Below are 16,965 nucleotides of genomic sequence, written 5' to 3' on the forward strand. Positions count from 1 at the left end.
CGCCAATCTGCCTGGAGCTTGCATTGTCGCTCCCTGTGTCTGCGTGGGTTTCCTCCGGGTACTCCGGTTTCCTCCAAAGGCATGTGTGCATACACCTACATAATATACATACACACTATGTGTGTGTATTATTTAGGGGCAACCCTCCCAGGCCATCAAAGGCCCAGCTGGGGGACTAATCCGTCCCTGGGTGCGTAAGCCGATCACGCCGGCACCCAAATCCTGCCAATGTATGTAGCCTTCCCTCCCTGTCTCTTAGGTGGGAGGGGCGGCTTGCAGGTTCACAATTCGGTGAAACCTCCCTGCTCTCCGACCAGTGAGTCTGCAAGGTGGTCTCTTCGGAGTACTAGATAGGGTTTCCTCCTATCCACAGAACAAAGTTCTTTCCTCGTGTCTTCCTCTCCCGGCCCGCCGGTCTGCCTTGGGCAGTGTGGGATTTGCTAAGCTGCGGGGTAATTTTACCTTTCCTGCAGGATGAGAGTTTTGGGGTTTTATATGGGCCTCAGGCCCTAAATACCTTTGTGAACGTCGGGTAGTTCCGCATGGAATCCATTTGTTCGGTGGTAGCTGCGCTCCATCCAGGGGATGTCCTGACGTCCTCTGACATCAGGGACGCATACATGCATGTCCCGTTTTGTGCATGTCAGTGTTTTTTTCTGTGCTTCGTGATGAGAGAAGGGTCTCTGTCAGCCTGTGGCCCTCCCTTTTGATCTGGTGTCAGCACCATGGGTTTTTAGCTAGGAGCTCGCACTTATCCTAACTTTGTTGGGACAGCGAGGCTTTGCCTCATTGGCTACTTGGATGACTTTCTTCTGAGAGCAGCTTCTGTCTCCGACCTAGTGGATGGGTTATTCCCATTCAGACCCCCCCAGAAGATTTGGGTGGGTGTTAAACGTTTAGGCCAGAAGGTGTAGCTCAGTGGCAGCAAGCCTGCCCCCCATGTGTGCGACCCAGGGTTCAAATCCTGGGCATGCTAGGTTCCGACTCAGCATTGGAGTATCTAGTGTTGATCCAGACTCCTCGGTGGTAAGGGTCCTTCTTCCCCTGGAGAAATTGCAGACTCTTCAGTCTGCGGTGAAGGTATTGGCATCACGCAATCGGTCTTCTCTCCGGGCGCCTGCTGGTTCAGGGCCTGTAAGTAGCCTCCTTCAAGGTGGAACTGTATGCCCAGTTCCACACCCTGGTTTTCCAGGGTAAATACTGTCCAGGTGGTAAAAATCTCTTGTCTCTGAAATCATTCGACTCCTGTGCGCCACCTAGTCAGAGTCTCTCTGAGTTGGTGACAGAGATCCCCGACTCTTCGGTCCGGGAAGTTGTTTCTTCCTTCCAGTGGGCGGAGTCGCCACACATCCCTGAATGTGTCTGGTCTTGGTAGCTACCCAGGCCTGGCTAGTGCCTGGTGGGAGACCGCCTGGGAATACCAGGTGCTGTCTACTGTTCATTGTCCTACTATTTTAGGCGATCAGGCTATGCTTCTCCTTGTGGTCGACCGATCTGGTTTCAGCCGGACAACGCCGCGGCCGTGGCTTCGTTCTACCATCAGGTATGCCGGCAGGCGGACTACTGGAGCCGCCAGATGCTGGACCAGGGCGACTGGTCTTTGTGCTTGGGGTGTTTTGGCTCCCTTGCAGGAGGTGAGCCTCACAGGGCATTGGATCTCCTGGCCACTCGTCTCCGCAGCAAGGTTAGTGGCCAGGTCTAGTGATCTGGTACAGACGCGTCAGTCACGCTGGTGGCCCTGTGGGGTCTGTATCTGTGATTTTTTGCCGTTCCTCCTTGGTAGTTGCTTCTTCGGCCACTCCACAGAGTGGAGGCTGAGGAGATCCCGATGATTCTAATCACTCCAGATTGACCTCGGCGTCCTTGGTATGCTGATATCGGGTGCCTGGTAGCGGAGGTACTGACTTGCTCAACATGGTTATTGGAAGCCAAACTTTAGGTGACCGGGGTCTGTCTGACTCGGTCATCTCAACAGGGCACCGTAGTCTTCTTCCGGAGGATCTACCGTCGCACCTCTCTTGGTGCCAAGGGATGGAGTGACGTCCACGGACGTACTCGGTGTCCAGGGTCCTGCTGTTTTTAAAGCTTGGAGTGGATCTAAAAATTGCTTAAAGCACTGTTTGGGAGCAGATTTCTGCCTTGGCTGTGTTTTTTCAGTGGCCTTTTTGCGGCCCGTTCCCTGGTGGGTCCCCTTTTTTTGTGTGCAGGGGGTTTGTCATATACTTTCCCCTCTTGGCCCATCTCTTCCCCCATGAGTTTTGACTCTGGTGCTCTCGGTTCTTCAGGAACCTTCCTTTTGGAAACATCCGAGAGATATTCTCTTGACACTATCTCAGAAGGTGGCCCCTTTAGTGGCCTTTACCTCTGTTAGAGGGGTTTCTGAGTTGGCGGTCTTGTCTTGCAAGCCGCCATGCTTGATCCTCCATAAGGATTAGGTGATGGTGCGCCCGCGACCTTCCCTTCTTCCGAAGGAGGTTTCGGCCTTTCATACTTTAGGCGTGGTACTGACTCTCTTTTGTGTCGGTGTCTGGTCCACAAAAGGGCCTGGCGGTCTCGTCGACCACCATTTCTCGGTGGATCAGGCAGGCCGTCATACAGGCCTATGCTCCTAAGGGGCAGGCCAGGGCAATTGGTGCTTCCTGTTTTTTTTTTTTCCGACATCATGTGTCGGTCTCACAGGTGTGCGAGGCGGCGATTTGCTTGTCCGTTCACGCTTTTTCCAGAATTTACATGGTTGCTGTGAGTGCATCTTATGATGTTTTTTTCAGCTGCTAGCTTTTGCCGGCGGCTGTTTAAAGTTGCACCTCCTCCGTTGAAGAGCTCTGCTTGTTTTGGGGTGAAGTTAAAATTGGTTTTACTGATATATTTCCCACCCCTCGTTTTTTGACACTGCTTGGGGACGTCCCACTTGTCAAGATTTAAGGAGCTGTGTCCGTCCGTAAAATCCTTTTCTCTGAAGTCCATGGACGGAAACAGCTCCCATCCCACCTTTTTAGGTTTGTACTGCTTGTTACGAACTGAGGCTGCAAGCTGCAGTGAGGAGGGTTATGTCTGAAGGGACCGCCCCCTGGTCGGGGCTGTTCAACTCTGTTAATGTAACATGTATTTAACTATTTAACATTTTTCTGCCTAGTCCTCTCCTGTAGACAGGGAACATAACCCACTCAAGATTTAAGGAGCTGTGTCCACCCATGGACGTCGGAGAAAAGGATTTTACGGTAAGTACAAAAAATCCAATTTTTTCATGCGCCTATCGCGGCGGGAAAAGGTCCGCAAGGTGCTAAGGCCCCCGCTGCGGTGCTGCAGAAGCGCACCTGGTACCGCAAGCCTGCGGTCAAGCCTGCTTCCGCATGAAGGTCTGCCCCCGCCCGGGTCTTGGGTGGGGGGCCGGCTTCGCGGCTCGGTGGAGGTCTCTTCTTTCCAAACGTTGGGTTGGCGAAGTAGTTTCCTCGGGGTACAAGATAGAATTTCTCTCTTGTCCGCCAAACAGATTCTTTCCTTCCAACCTCCAACTTCCTCCGGATCACCGGCAGGCTCTGGCGGGGCCTGTCCAGGATCTACTGGGCAGGGGAGTGATTGTGCCAGTTCCCTCGCAGGAACGGTTTCAGGGGTTTTACTCCAATCTGTTTGTGGTCCCCAAGAAGGACGGGGTCCGCCCAATTCTGACCCTCAAGGCCCTCAATTGTTTTGTCAAAGTGCAAAAATTCAGGAGGGAGTCGATTCGCTCGGTGATAGCGGCACTCCATCAGGGGGACTTTCTGGCGTCCTTGAATATCATGGACGCATACCTACATGTTCCCATATGCACGAAGCACCAGAGATTTCTGCGCTTTGCGATCGGGGAGGACCAATTTCAATTTGTGGCCCTCCCGTTCGGCCTGGCCTCGGCACAGTGGGTTTTCACCAAGGTGCTCGCCCCGATACTAGCCCTGCTGAGGCAGTGAGGGATCGCTATCGTGGGATATCTGGACGACCTTCTCCTGCGAGCTTCCTCGGGCTCAGAATGAGAAGAGGACGTGTCTATCACGTGTCAGACTCTCCAAGAATTTCGTCTGGCTTCTGAATATCAGAAGTCAGTGTTGGTTCCGTCTCAGAGACTGGAATACCTGGGACTAGTCCTGGATTCAGCGGAGGCGAGGGTTTTTCTCCCGACGGAGAAACGGAAGACCCTGCAATCTGCAGTGAAGCAGTTGTCGACCCAGAAGTGGTCGTCTCTTCATTTCTGCATGAGAGTTCTGGGTCTGATGGTGGCCTCTTTCAAGGCGGTCACGTATGCCCAATTCCTCACCAGGGAATTGGAAGTTCTGTCACGTTGGGACAAGCTCCTGTCTTCTCTGGATTACCAGATTCAGTTGAGCCATCTGGTCAAGTCTTCCCTGGTGTGGTAGCTGACGTCTCCGGTACTTCGGACCTGGAAGTCTTTTCTATCGTGCCGCTGGACAGTGGTCACGATGGATGCCAGCCTCTCCGGTTGGGGGGGGCGTTTGGCCACCCAGTCAGCCCAGGGGCGTTGGACTCAGGAGGAGTCCCGCCTACCGATCAATATTCTGGAGCTCCGAGCAATCAAGCTGTGCCTTGCCAGGTGGTCCCTGGATCTGCAGGGCCGACCGGTCAGGATCCAGTCCGACAACGCCACGGCCGTGGCGTACGTCAATCATCAGGGAGGCACAAGGAGCTCAGCTGCAGCGACTGAGGTCGGGCGAAAGGTCCGTTCCGGCTCTATCGGCCGTGTACATTCCGGGAGTACAGAATTGGCAAGCTGACTTCCTAAGTCGCACAACCCTGGACCAAGGAGAGTGGTCTCTACACCCGGAGATGTTTGAGTCTGTGCCAAAAGTGGGGCACTCTGGACGTGGACCTCTGATCGCCCCAGTTTGGCCACGCCGCTCCTGGTAAGCGGACCTGGTGCGTCTGGTGGCAGACGTCCCCTGGCGTCTACCCCTGAGAGAAGATCTTCTGTCGCAGGGTCCGATCCTCCATCCTGCTTTACAGTCGCTGGCTTTAACGGTGTGGCTGTTGAAAGCCAGGTGTTGAAGGACCGTGCCTATCGGGCTCGGTGGTTTCTACCATGCTGCGTGCGCGGAAGTCTACTTCTAGGAGAATTTACCATCGTACGTGGAAGGCCTACATCTCTGTGTGAGGAAATGAAGTGGCACCCCCATACATACGTGGTGTCCCGGATTCTGCTGTTCCTACAGCGGGGAGTGGAACAGGCTCTAGCCTTGAGTACGATCAAGAGTCAGATTTCTGCTCTGGCTGTTTACTTTCAGCGTCCCTTGGCAGCGCACTCCTTGATACGCACGTTTGTGCAGGGGGTCCGGCATGTGGCCCCTCCACTGCCCCCATGGGACTTGAATTTGGTCCTCTCGGTGCTTCAACAAGCTCCCTTTGAGGACATTCGGAAGATCCCCTTGTTGACTCTGTCGCAGAAGGTGGTTTTTCTGGTAGCAATTACCTCGATCAGACGGGTGTCTGAACTGGCGGCCTTGTCCTGCAAGGCACCCTACTTGGTTATCCATAAGAATAAGGTGGTGCTGCGTCCGCAGCCTTCTTTTCTCCCAAAGGTCGTTTCGGCTTTTCACATTAATGAGGACATTGTTCTTCCATCCTTATGTCAGCCGAAGAACCAGAAGGAGGCCACTTTACATTCCCTGGATGTGGTTCGGGCCCTCAGAGTGTACTTATCGGCAACGGCTCCGCTCCGGAAGTCGGACTCACTGTTCGTGACGGTGACTGGTCCTAGAAAGGGACTGGCAGTCTCGACGGCCACCATTTCTAGGTGGATCCGACGGGTTGTGCTTCAGGCCTATGCCCTGAATGGGCGGGCGCCACCTTTTTGGGTCACGGCGCATTCGACCAGGGCGATCGGTGCCTCTTGGGCTTTCCGACATCAAGCCTCTGTGTTGCAGGTGTGTAAGGCAGCGATCTGGTCGTCGGTCCACACTTTTTCAAAGTTTTACAAGGTGGATGTGAGTGCATCTTCTGATGCCTCCTTCGGCCGCAGGGTGTTACAGGCGGAAATTTTAAGGTTGGAGTTCCTCCGTTGAGTAACTCCAGTTTTGTTTGAGGTGAAGCTTGGTTTGCTGTGTTGTTTTCCCACCCCTCGAAAATTGTTGACATTGCTTGGGGACGTCCCTACAGTCAAAGGCTGCTGTGTCCGTCTATGAACGGAAGAGAAAATAGGATTGTTGTATTCCATTTCTCTGAGTTCATGGACAGACACAGCACCCACCCCTCCTTTGTTTGTACTGCTTGTTATGAACTGAGGCGGCTAGAGCAGGGTGTGGGTTATACCCGGGGAACCACGCCCCCTGGGAGGAGCTGCACTGAAGAAAAGTTGTTAACACTTTAAGTGCTGTATTTCTGCCTAACTCTCCTGGAAGGAAGCGGATATAACCCTACAGTCAAAGGCTGCTGTGTCTGTCCGTGAACTCAGAGAAATGGATTTTACGGCGAGTACAAAAATCCTATTTTTCCCCCCATCCCTCTTTCTAGCCATCTTTCTTGTTTTTTGTCTTATTCTTTCTCTTCCCTTTTTCTTTGTTCCTCCCCCTCTTTTCCTCTCCCTTTACATTTATTCTCTATTTTTATTCCTTCTCTTACACCTTGGTGGGGGGAATGGGAATGGCAATGCTGGGGGGAGTTCTGATCGGCCAACTTTGGTGCTCTTGATGAAGGTCATCTGCTGATCTGAGAACTGTAGTGAGGACTTTTAATGGCAACTCTAATCACAGGTAATGTTACTCACTGGGTCTCCTACTTTGTGGTGTCTCGTAGCAGTGACGCCTATGCCAAAATCAGGAGATGGGGTCTCCTCCACCCCACTTCACATTCCTCACCAGTCAGCTGACCTCTAGTCTCTGCCCCCCAACCCATGCCGTGAACTGAATGGGTGGCTGTTAAGTGGCTGAGTGGGCGGCCATGGACTCCAGGAACTGCCCAGCTGGGACAGCCGCAAATAGGCTGTGAGAGCGCTGCAGGCTTTAGGAATAACCCAGGATTCGGTGACCCCTGGCAAATCATCATTTGACCCCCAAAGGGGTCCCGACCCCCAGGTTGAGAACCACTGCTCTAGGGGCTGGTCTTCAGATTCTGTGTCCATTTCAATAGGCAATAGTAAAACCTTTTGATTGCTTGTTATCCATAAATGTGTGTCCTCAATAGAATCCAAAGCAAAAATTTTATGGCAAGTAAAAATCCTATTTATCACGTTTTCTTGTAGATCAGAAGCTTGTTTAGACATCCAAATTATTTTGATGTCGTTATTACAGCATTATATCCTCACATTGTCAGCACTGTAGAATATGTATAAAGCGGTAAAAATAATCATTTAAGTCTGCACTTTTATTTTCCAGCAAGCTTTTAGGAGGGGGAATTGAAAGTATGGCAATAACAGAGACCTTTGGAGGTAATTCTTCAAAATGTAACTATATAAGAACTAACACTGTATTAATAGTGGCAGTAGAGGATATGATATCTTCTTAAGAAGGCCAGACTGGGAATATTTGCCTGTCTTAAGGCCCGTACACACGATCGGATTTTCCAGGCGGGAATTGTGTGATGGCAGGCTGTTGTCGGAAAATCCGGCCGTTTGTATGCTCCAACAAACAATTATCGGATTTTCTGCCAACAAATGTTGGATAGCAAGCTTTAAAATATGTGTTGTTGGATTATCCGATCATGTGTACAGAAGTCGATCAGACAAAACTCCAAAGTACAAACACGCATGCTCAGAAGCAATGCTAACCATAACACAACATTAGCAGACGTTGCCCAAAGGGTGGCGCTAAAGAGCTGAAAAACCATGTAGTTTTGTGTTGGCCAACAATTGTGTGCTGTATGCAAGACAAATTCCTGGCCAACGTCCTTCGGACAGAAGTCCTACACTTTGTCCTTGGAAAATTTGATTGTGTGTACCAGGCTTTAGAATTAATTGCTTGAGCGCAGGCACCTATAATGATTAGTGGTGCGCCGAATAGAAAATTCCAGTGCCGAAACCGAAAATTCAGGATGCACTTGGCTGAAACTGAAGCTCAAATTTATGGGTTTTAAAAAATATATATATTTTTATAAATGTATTCTATTCGACTTTTTAATTAATATCATGAATGTAAATGATTATGGATTTATTATCAGCCATTATCAACACCTTTTTGAAGTGGTCTTTTAAAAAAAACGCACCCAGAAATGCACCTCCCCAATGAAATGCATTGAAAACGCAGCAAGAATGCATAAAAAATATACCTGTGTTGCGTTTTTGAGTCACTGAACCTATGAAAAACACACCAGCACGACAAAATTGTGGGAGTTTTTGGCAGCCAATATCTGCACCTTTTTTTTCTTTTGGCACAATGCTAAAAACCCTATTTTCCACCGATTAATTTTTGGTGGCTAAAATTTTTGGTGTATCACTAGTAATGATACTTGCCTAATGCTAAGAATGGTGAACTTTTTTTATTTTACACCTTTCTTCGATGAAGATTGAAGAATAAGGACCTGCTTGCTGCTTAGTGCTCATTCAAACCACAGCACGCATGATATTGTGTCGATAATATTTGTGTGTTGGTGTGCTTCAATGCTTTGCATTTTTTCCCTCAAAAACATTATTTCTCTTATCGTCCATGAACAGACACAGCCTTCTCAAGTCTTGACAAGTGGGTTATGTTCCTGTTCACAGGAGAGGACTAGGCAGAAACATTTTAGATATTTAAACACATGTTACTTTAAAGTGGAGTTCCACCCATAAATATAACATTACATCAGTAGTTTTAAAAAAATGTCATTAGTCCTTTGCGATTTTTTTTTTTTTTTTAGATGCCTTAAAAGTGTTGTTGCTAGGCAGAATAGTTAATCTTCCCACTTCATGCACCTAGGTGCTTAATGCTTCCTAACCTACACCACACAGACTCCTGGGAATGTAGTGGGTGTAACTTTCCAGGAGTCTGTGCACTCCCCAGTCTCAAAGAATCATGTGACTTGGACAGCACAGGTGCTGAAACCTGATCTGACACTGCTTGTGCAGCACTGAGCATGTTCGAGATCTGCAAGGCTGAAATCCAGGAAGTCATACAGTCTGGCTTCATGATGCCCACACTTAAGATGGCCCCAGTCAATTTCTATTTTATAAAGTGTCTAAATGCTGTAACAACCTAACAAAACGGACCTTAGTTTACAGGCCAACTTTACTAGAATACATTAAGCTTGTGTATTACAGGGGTATTTATATTTAAAAAGTGAAATTGTGGCCGGAACTCCGCTTTAACAGAGTTGAACAGCCCCGCCCAGGGGGCGGTCCCTCCGGACATAACCCTCCTCCCTGCAGCATGCAGCCTTGGTTTCTTTCTGCCTAGCAAAGGAGAAGGACATATGGCTCCTTTTGGGCCCAGCTCCCTGAGGAAAATGTATTTTTATTTTATTTTTTCTTGAAGAATCTTCTATCAATTGTCGGCTGAGACAGGCTGAATATATAGATCCTTGTAGTCTCCTCTGTCCGGCCAGCGAGCGTGAGCACACCTTTGCAAAGAGGCTGGGTTTGCCACGACATACCCTATGACTCCTGGGGTGGCCAGTGAGCTTTCTGCTCCAGGGTCCACATATGACTGGGCTGTGGTGTTGTCTCACTCACAGTAGACCGGGCCGACAGCTACTTCCAACACGGTTGTATGCCTGTCAGAAATGTGTCAGTGGGTCCTTGCATGGACGGGTAAGTACAGTCCCTCCCGCCTAGGTGGGTCGGTACGGCTGAGCATTCCTAGGGTTCGGGGGTCCTCCTATCCTCCCTTCCCTGCTCTTTTTTCCCTCTACTGCATTACTAATGCTGCTGTCACGGGGGCTCCTCACCAGGGGACAGGGCACTTGTCAGTGCACTTATCAATGCTGTAAAAGACTCCCTTAAGCTGGATAGTGTTGCTGAGGCTTCCGCTGAGGGCTCGGTCTTTTTTGGGTCACACAAATCAGACCGCTCTGTGAAGGTTTTTCCTTATGTGCCCTTCTTTGACAAATTTATTGATACGGAATGGGAAAAGCCGCAAAAGGCCTTTTGTAGTTCCTCATCGCCTGACGGTTCGATATACCTTTGAGGAGAGCCTCTTAAAGTGGGCTTCTCCTCCGGTAGTGGACCCTCCGGTTGCCCGGTTAAATAAAGTGACCACTCTTCCTATAGAAGGGATCCATGCCTTTAAGGACCAGACTAATAGGAGGTCCGAGGCTCTGACCCGCTCCATGTTTACCATGCTGGGGTCTGCCTTGCGGCATATTGTGACCACAACCCTGGTGTCTCAGACACTCACTGAATGGGCCAAGATTTTGAACCAGACTGTCAAGGAGCACCAACTCCCTCCCAAAGTTATTAGGCTGGCGGACCAGCTGGTCCAGGGCCTTGTATATGTCTGGATGCAGCCCCTTGATATCCAGGGCTTCTGTTTCGGCAGTGGTTTTGCGCCACCTCACTTGGCTGAAATGCTGGTCTGCTGACCAAGCTTCCAAAAAAGCCCTGGAAGATTTACCCTTCAAAGGTGGGAGGATTTTTGGTTCTTTGTTGGACAGCGTTATCAAGGATGTCACTTGGGGTAAGAGCACTCTCCTCCCTCAGTCCATCAAGGGGAAGGAGCCCCGCCGTAAGCCAGGTACTTCTTTTCCCACGCAGAAGCAGTATTTTCTTCAGTCAGGGCTGTGTGTGTAAACCCTCCCAGACCAACAAGAGCTCTGCTGGGGGACAGAAACGTCCCTGGGTGCATAAGCTGAACAAGCCGGCATGCAAACCCGCCACTGCATCAAGTCTTGCCCCCGCCCGACTCATGGGTGGGGGGACGGCTTTGCTGGTTCACAGCTCGGTGGACCTCCCTGCTCTCTGACCAGTGGGTCTGCGAGGTGATCTCTTTGGGGTAAAAGATAGTTTCTTTCCTAGCCACAGAACAGATTCTTTCCCTCCAAGTCTCCCTCTTCTTCCGGCTCGTTGGGCTGCCCTGTTAGGGGTAGTGCAGGACTTGCTGAGTTGCAGGATGATTATACCCGTCCCGCGAGACAAGAGATTTCAGGGTTTTTATTCTAATCTGTTTGTGGTCCCAAAGAAGGACGGGGTCCGTCCGATCCTGGACCTCAAAGCCCTAAATGTCTTCGTGAGAGTAAGGAAGTTCCGCATGGAATCCATTAGTTCGTTTATAGCTGCACTCCACCCGGGGAACTTTCTGGCGTCCTTGGACATCAAGGACGCGTACTTGCATGTCCCAATTTGCGCAAGTCACCAGAAGTTTCTGCGCTTTGCGATAGGGGAGGACCACTATCAGTTTGTGGCCCTTTCCTTTGAGACAGCGAGGCATTGCCATCGTGGGCTACTTTGATGATCTTCTTCTGAGAGCAGTTTCTGGCTCAGAATTAGAGGAGGATGTGTCTATAGCCAGCCAGACCCTCCGAGAATTCGGGTGGGTGTTAAACATTCAGAAGTCATTCCTGGTTCCGACTCAGCGCTTGGAGTACCTGGGGTTGATTCTGAACTCCTCGGAAGCGAGGGTCTTTCTACCGCTGGAGAAATTGCAGACTCTTCAGTCTGCAGTGAGTGTTGGCATCCCGCAAATGGTCGTCTCTCCGTTTTTGCATGCGAGTCCTGGGCTTGATGGTAGCCTTCTTCGAGGCAGTACCATATGCCCAATTCCACACTCGAGTGTTGCAGAAGGAGATCCTGTCCAAATGGAACAAATCTCCATTTTCTCTGGATTGTCAGGTTCAGGTCAGCCACCTGGTCAGGGTTTCTCTGAATCAGTGGACGGTGATTATGACGAACGCCAGCATCACGGGTTGGGGGTGCGTCTGGGGGGTCCAGTCGGCCCAGGGTCGCTGGACTCTAGAAGAATACCATCTGCCGATCAATGTCCTGGAACTTCAGGCGATCAGGCTATGCCTCTCCTTGTGATCAAGGAGGTTGCAAGGTCACCCAATCGGGATCCAGTCGGACAATGCCACGGCAGTGGCATATCTCAACCATCAGGGGGGAACACGGAGCTCGGCAGAAAGAAGCATGCCGCCTCTGTCGGCCGTCTACATTCCGGGCGTAGAAAACTGGCAGGCAGACTACCTGAGTCGCCAGATGCTGGACCAGGGAGAACGGTCATTGTATCCGGAGGTGTTTCAACTCCTTTGCAGGAGGTGGGGCACACCGGATCTCCTGGCCTCTCATCTCAATCGCAAGGTTTCGAGGTTCGTGGCCAGGTCCAGAGAGCCTTGTGCAGACGCGTGGTAGCCCCGTGGGGTCAGTATCGGCTACTTTATGCCTTTCCCCCGTTGAAGTTACTTTCTCGGCTGCACCGCAGAGTGGAGGGCGAGGGGATCCCGATGATTCTAATCGCTCCAAATTGGCGTCGTGGTACGCCGATCTCGTGCGCCTGGTGGTGGATGTGCCCTGGTGGCTGCCAATGCGGGAGGACCTTCTGTCTCAAGGTCCCATACTGCATCCTGCTTTACAGTCGCTGGCTTTAACAGCATTGCGATTGAAAGCCAGGTGTTAAGGGACCGGGGTCTTTCCGACTCGGTTATTTTAACCATGCTGAGGGCACGGAAGTCGTCTTCCAGGAAGATATACCATCACACCTGGAAGGCTTACATCTCTATGTGCGAAGAGATGGGGTGGCATCTACGGACGTACTCTGTGTCCAGGATCCTGCTGTTTTTACAGCATGGAGTGAATCAAAAACTTGCCTTGAGCACCATTACATTAAGGGGCAGATTTCAGCCTTGGCTGTGTTCTATTGGCGGCCCATTCTCTGGTGAGTACCTTTGTGCAGGGGGTTCGTCATATTCTTCCCCGTCTTAAACAGCCTCTTCCCCCTTGGGATTTGAATCTGGTGCTCTCGGTTCTTCAGAAACCTCCCTTTGAAGACATCAGAGAGATTCCTCTCTTGACACTATCTCAGAAGGTGGCCTTTTTGGTTGCCATTACTTCTGTCAGACGGGTTTCTGAGTTGGCGGCCTTGTCCTGCAAGTCGCCATACTTGGTCCTCCATAAGGATAAGGCGGTGTTGGCGGCCTTGGTTCTTCCGAAGGTGGTTTCGGCCTTTCACATTAACGAGGACATAATAGTTCCATCCCTGTGTCCTCGGCCGGCACATCCTTAGGAGGTTGCGGTACATACGTTGGACGTGGTACACGCTTTGCGGGTGTACCTGTCTGCTACGGCTCTGTTTCGGAGGTCTGACTTACTTTTTGTGTCGGTATCCGGTCCACAAAAGGGCCGGACGGTCTCGTCATCCACCATTTCTCAGTGGATCAGACAGACCGCCATACAGGCCTATGCTCTTAAGGGGAGGGCACCCCCCTTTCCGATCATGACACATTCAACCAGGGCAATTGGTGCGTCCTGGGCTTTCCGACATCAAGCGTCTGTCTCCACAGGTGTGCAAAGCAGCGACTTGGTCGTCTGTTCACACCTTTTCCAAATTTTACAAGGTTGATGTGAGTGCATCTTCAGATGCTTCCTTCGGCCGCAAGGTTTTGCAGGCGGCTGTTTAAAGTTGCACCTCCTCCATTGAGGAGCTCTGCTTGTTTGGGGTGAAGTTGTTTGTTTTTTACTGATACTGTTCCCACCCCTTGTTTTTTTGACACTGCTTGGGGACGTCCCACTTGTCAAGACTTGAGAAGGCTGTGTCCGTCCATGGACAACAGAGAAAAGGATTTTGCGGTAAGTACAAAAAAATCCTTTTTTTTATTGGGCATTGCATGTGTATCTGTGTGCCCTTCACTACTGTAAGAATGTTCCTTGTGTTAAATTGACAGTGCTGTCCAACACACTAGAGCAGGGGTATTGAATTAAAATTCATGGAGGTCCGATTAGTAACATTTTCTTCCAGCCGAGGTCCGCATCGCATTTTTGTGCGATTACCCCGATTCTTTACATCGCAGCCCAGGGGTGCAGGCACGACACACCATTCGTTTGAATGGGCTGCTGCACCTGTGTTTCTGCTGGGAAAAGGTCCTGCCATCTTTTTTAAAAGGCAGCCACATGGAAACTGCATGATGCGTTTGTACCATGCAATTTCCATGTGCAGAAAATTGCACTTTGCATTTTAGTGCATTTAGGAGTCAATGGTACCCCTTCACGTCTTCTGTGCAGCACCTCATTTTGTGCGCAGCTGCTTGTCCCCTTCACATCTTCCTCACCATAGCCCTGTCCCCCTTCACATATCACCCCACACAGTATTACCCCACTTCACATATTCCCCCACACAGTATTACCCCACTTCACATATCCCCCCACACAGTATTACCCCACTTCACATATCCCCCCACACAGTATTACCCCACTTCACATATCACCCCCACACAGTATTGCTCCCCTTCACAGTATCACCCCTATCACCCCACACAATATTGCCCCCCTTCACATATCACCCCACACTGTATTGCCCCCCTTCACATATCACCCCACACAGTATTACCACCTTCACATATCACCCCACACAGTATTACCCCCTTCACATATCACCCCACACAGTATTACCCCCTTCACATATCACCCCACACAGTATTGCCCCCTTCACATATCCCCCCACACAGTATTGCCCCATCACATATCCCCCCACACACAGTATTACCCCATCACATATTCCCCCCCCCCCCACAGTATTGCCCCATTACATATCCCCCCACACCGTTTTGCCCCCTTTACATGACCCCCATCACATATCTCCCACACAGTATTGCCCCATCACATATCCCCTGCACAGTATTGCCCCATCACATATCCCCCACACAGTATTGCCCCCTTTACATGACCCCATCACATATCCCACCACACAGTATTGCCCCATCACATATCCCCCCCACACAGTATTACCCCATCACATATTCCTCCCCCCCACAGTATTGCCCCATTACATATCCCCCCCACACAGTTTTGCCCCCTTTACATGACCCCCATCACATATATCCCACACAGTATTGCCCCATCACATATCCCCTACACAGTATTGCCCCATCACATATCCCCCACACAGTATTGCCCCCTTTACATGACCCCCATCACATATCCCACCACACAGTATTGCCCCATCACATATCCCCCCCACACAGTATTACCCCATCACATATTCCTCCCCCCCACAGTATTGCCCCATTACATATCCCCCCCCCCACACAGTTTTGCCCCCTTTACATGACCCCCATCACATATCTCCCACACAGTATTGCCCCATCACATATCCCCTACACAGTATTGCCCCATCACCTATCCCCCCACACAGTATTGCCCCCTTTACATGACCCCCATCACATATCCCACCACACAGTATTGCCCCATCACATATTCCCCCACACAGTATTGCCCCATCACATATTCCCCCACACAGTATTGCCCCATCACATATTCCCCCACACAGTATTGCCCCATCACATATCCCCCCACACAGTATTGCCCCATCACATATCCCCCCCACACAGTATTACCCCATCACATATTCCCCCCCCCACAGTATTGCCCCATTACATATCCCCCCACACAGTTTTGCCCCCTTTACATGACCCCCATCACATATCTCCCGCACAGTATTGCCCCATCACATATCCCCTACACAGTATTGCCCCATCACATATCCCCCACACAGTATTGCCCCCTTTACATGACCCCCATCACATATCCCACCACACAGTATTGCCCCATCACATATCCCCCCACACAGTATTGCCCCATCACATATTCCCCCACACAGTATTGCCCCATCACATATTCCCCCAAACAGTATTGCCCCATCACATATTCCCCCACACAGTATTGCCCCATCACATATTCCCCCACACAGTATTGCCCCATCACATATCCCTCCCACACAGTATTGCCCCATCACATATCCCCCCCACACAGTTTTGCCCCATCACATATCCCCCCACACAGTACTGCCCCCATCACATATCCCCCCCCACACAGTACTGCCCCCTTTACAATGATGCCCCCTTTACATGACCCCCCTCCCATCCACACACACAGCACTGCCCCCGCTCCCTATTCTTAACATTTTCATACTTTTTCCTCCCTTCCCTCTCTACTCCTACCTTTCACAAAGCGGTGGGCGGGAGGCGGGATAGTCATGGACTGAAGGCGCGGGAGCTGTCGGGTTGACTTTTCGGCAAACTGGTGATTGGCTGCTAGGACCGCCTCCTAGCAGCCAATCACCTCCCATCTAACATGACAGGCAGCTACCTCTCTGGTCCCGCCCACTGTCCGGGATTGTCCCGCCGTCCGCTCCTCTGCTAATAATAGCGGAGGAGGCTGGGGACAAAAGCGGCGACTAAATGGTGCGATTGCCGCGGTCCGGAAGGAGCAGCAGCTCGGGCCGGACGCGGACCGCAGGCCGACATTTAGTGATGCCCGCACTAGAGTCTGACTGGCTGACACTGCTGCCCCTTTTCTCTAAAGTAATTACAGAAAGCTAATTCAGATACTTTTAACAGCTGAAAAGTATTAATACTTTAAAATGAATCTATTACTCAATCATTGGGTGCTTTTGACTTCTGCCTGAAGATACATTAATGCAATCCGCTATTATAGTGCCAATGCTAGCCAGGAAACACTGAAGCTGCATTAAAGTCAAACTTAGCTATTCATATGCCGCGTACACACGATCAGAATTTCTGATGTGTGCCCCATCTGAGTTTTTCCTTCAGAAATTCCGACATACTTAGAAAATTTATATCGGAAATTCCATTTGTCTGTATGGAACTCCGATGGAAAAAAACATGCATGCTCAGAATCAAGTCGACGCATGCTCAGAAGCATTGAACTTAATTTTTCTCGGCTCATCGTAGTGTTGTACGTCACTGCGTTCTTGACGATCGGAATTTGGTGTGACAGTGTGTATGCAAGACAGCTTGAACAGAATTCCGTCTGAAAAATCTGTCTGAGTTTTTTCCGACGGAAATTCCGATTGTGTGTACAAGGCATAAGGCCCCTTTTACACTGCTCTGTACCAAAATCCTGGTAAA

General features: G+C 50.4%; 1 protein-coding gene across 6 annotated transcripts in view; it reads left to right on the plus strand.

Moving 5' to 3' along the window:
* The window catches only part of DMC1 (DNA meiotic recombinase 1), a 530,416-nt gene that overhangs the window by 205,688 nt on the left and 307,763 nt on the right, over positions 1 to 16,965 (plus strand). For all 6 annotated transcript variants that reach the window (XM_040359476.1, XM_040359477.1, XM_040359474.1 and 3 more), the window contains one exon: positions 7,356 to 7,408. In XM_040359476.1, coding sequence (XP_040215410.1) covers positions 7,356 to 7,408 — 53 coding nt within the window. The remainder of the gene's footprint in view (positions 1 to 7,355; positions 7,409 to 16,965) is intronic.

This window comes from Rana temporaria, chromosome 7 (assembly GCF_905171775.1).
Source record: "Rana temporaria chromosome 7, aRanTem1.1, whole genome shotgun sequence".
Classification (NCBI taxonomy): domain Eukaryota; kingdom Metazoa; phylum Chordata; class Amphibia; order Anura; family Ranidae; genus Rana; species Rana temporaria.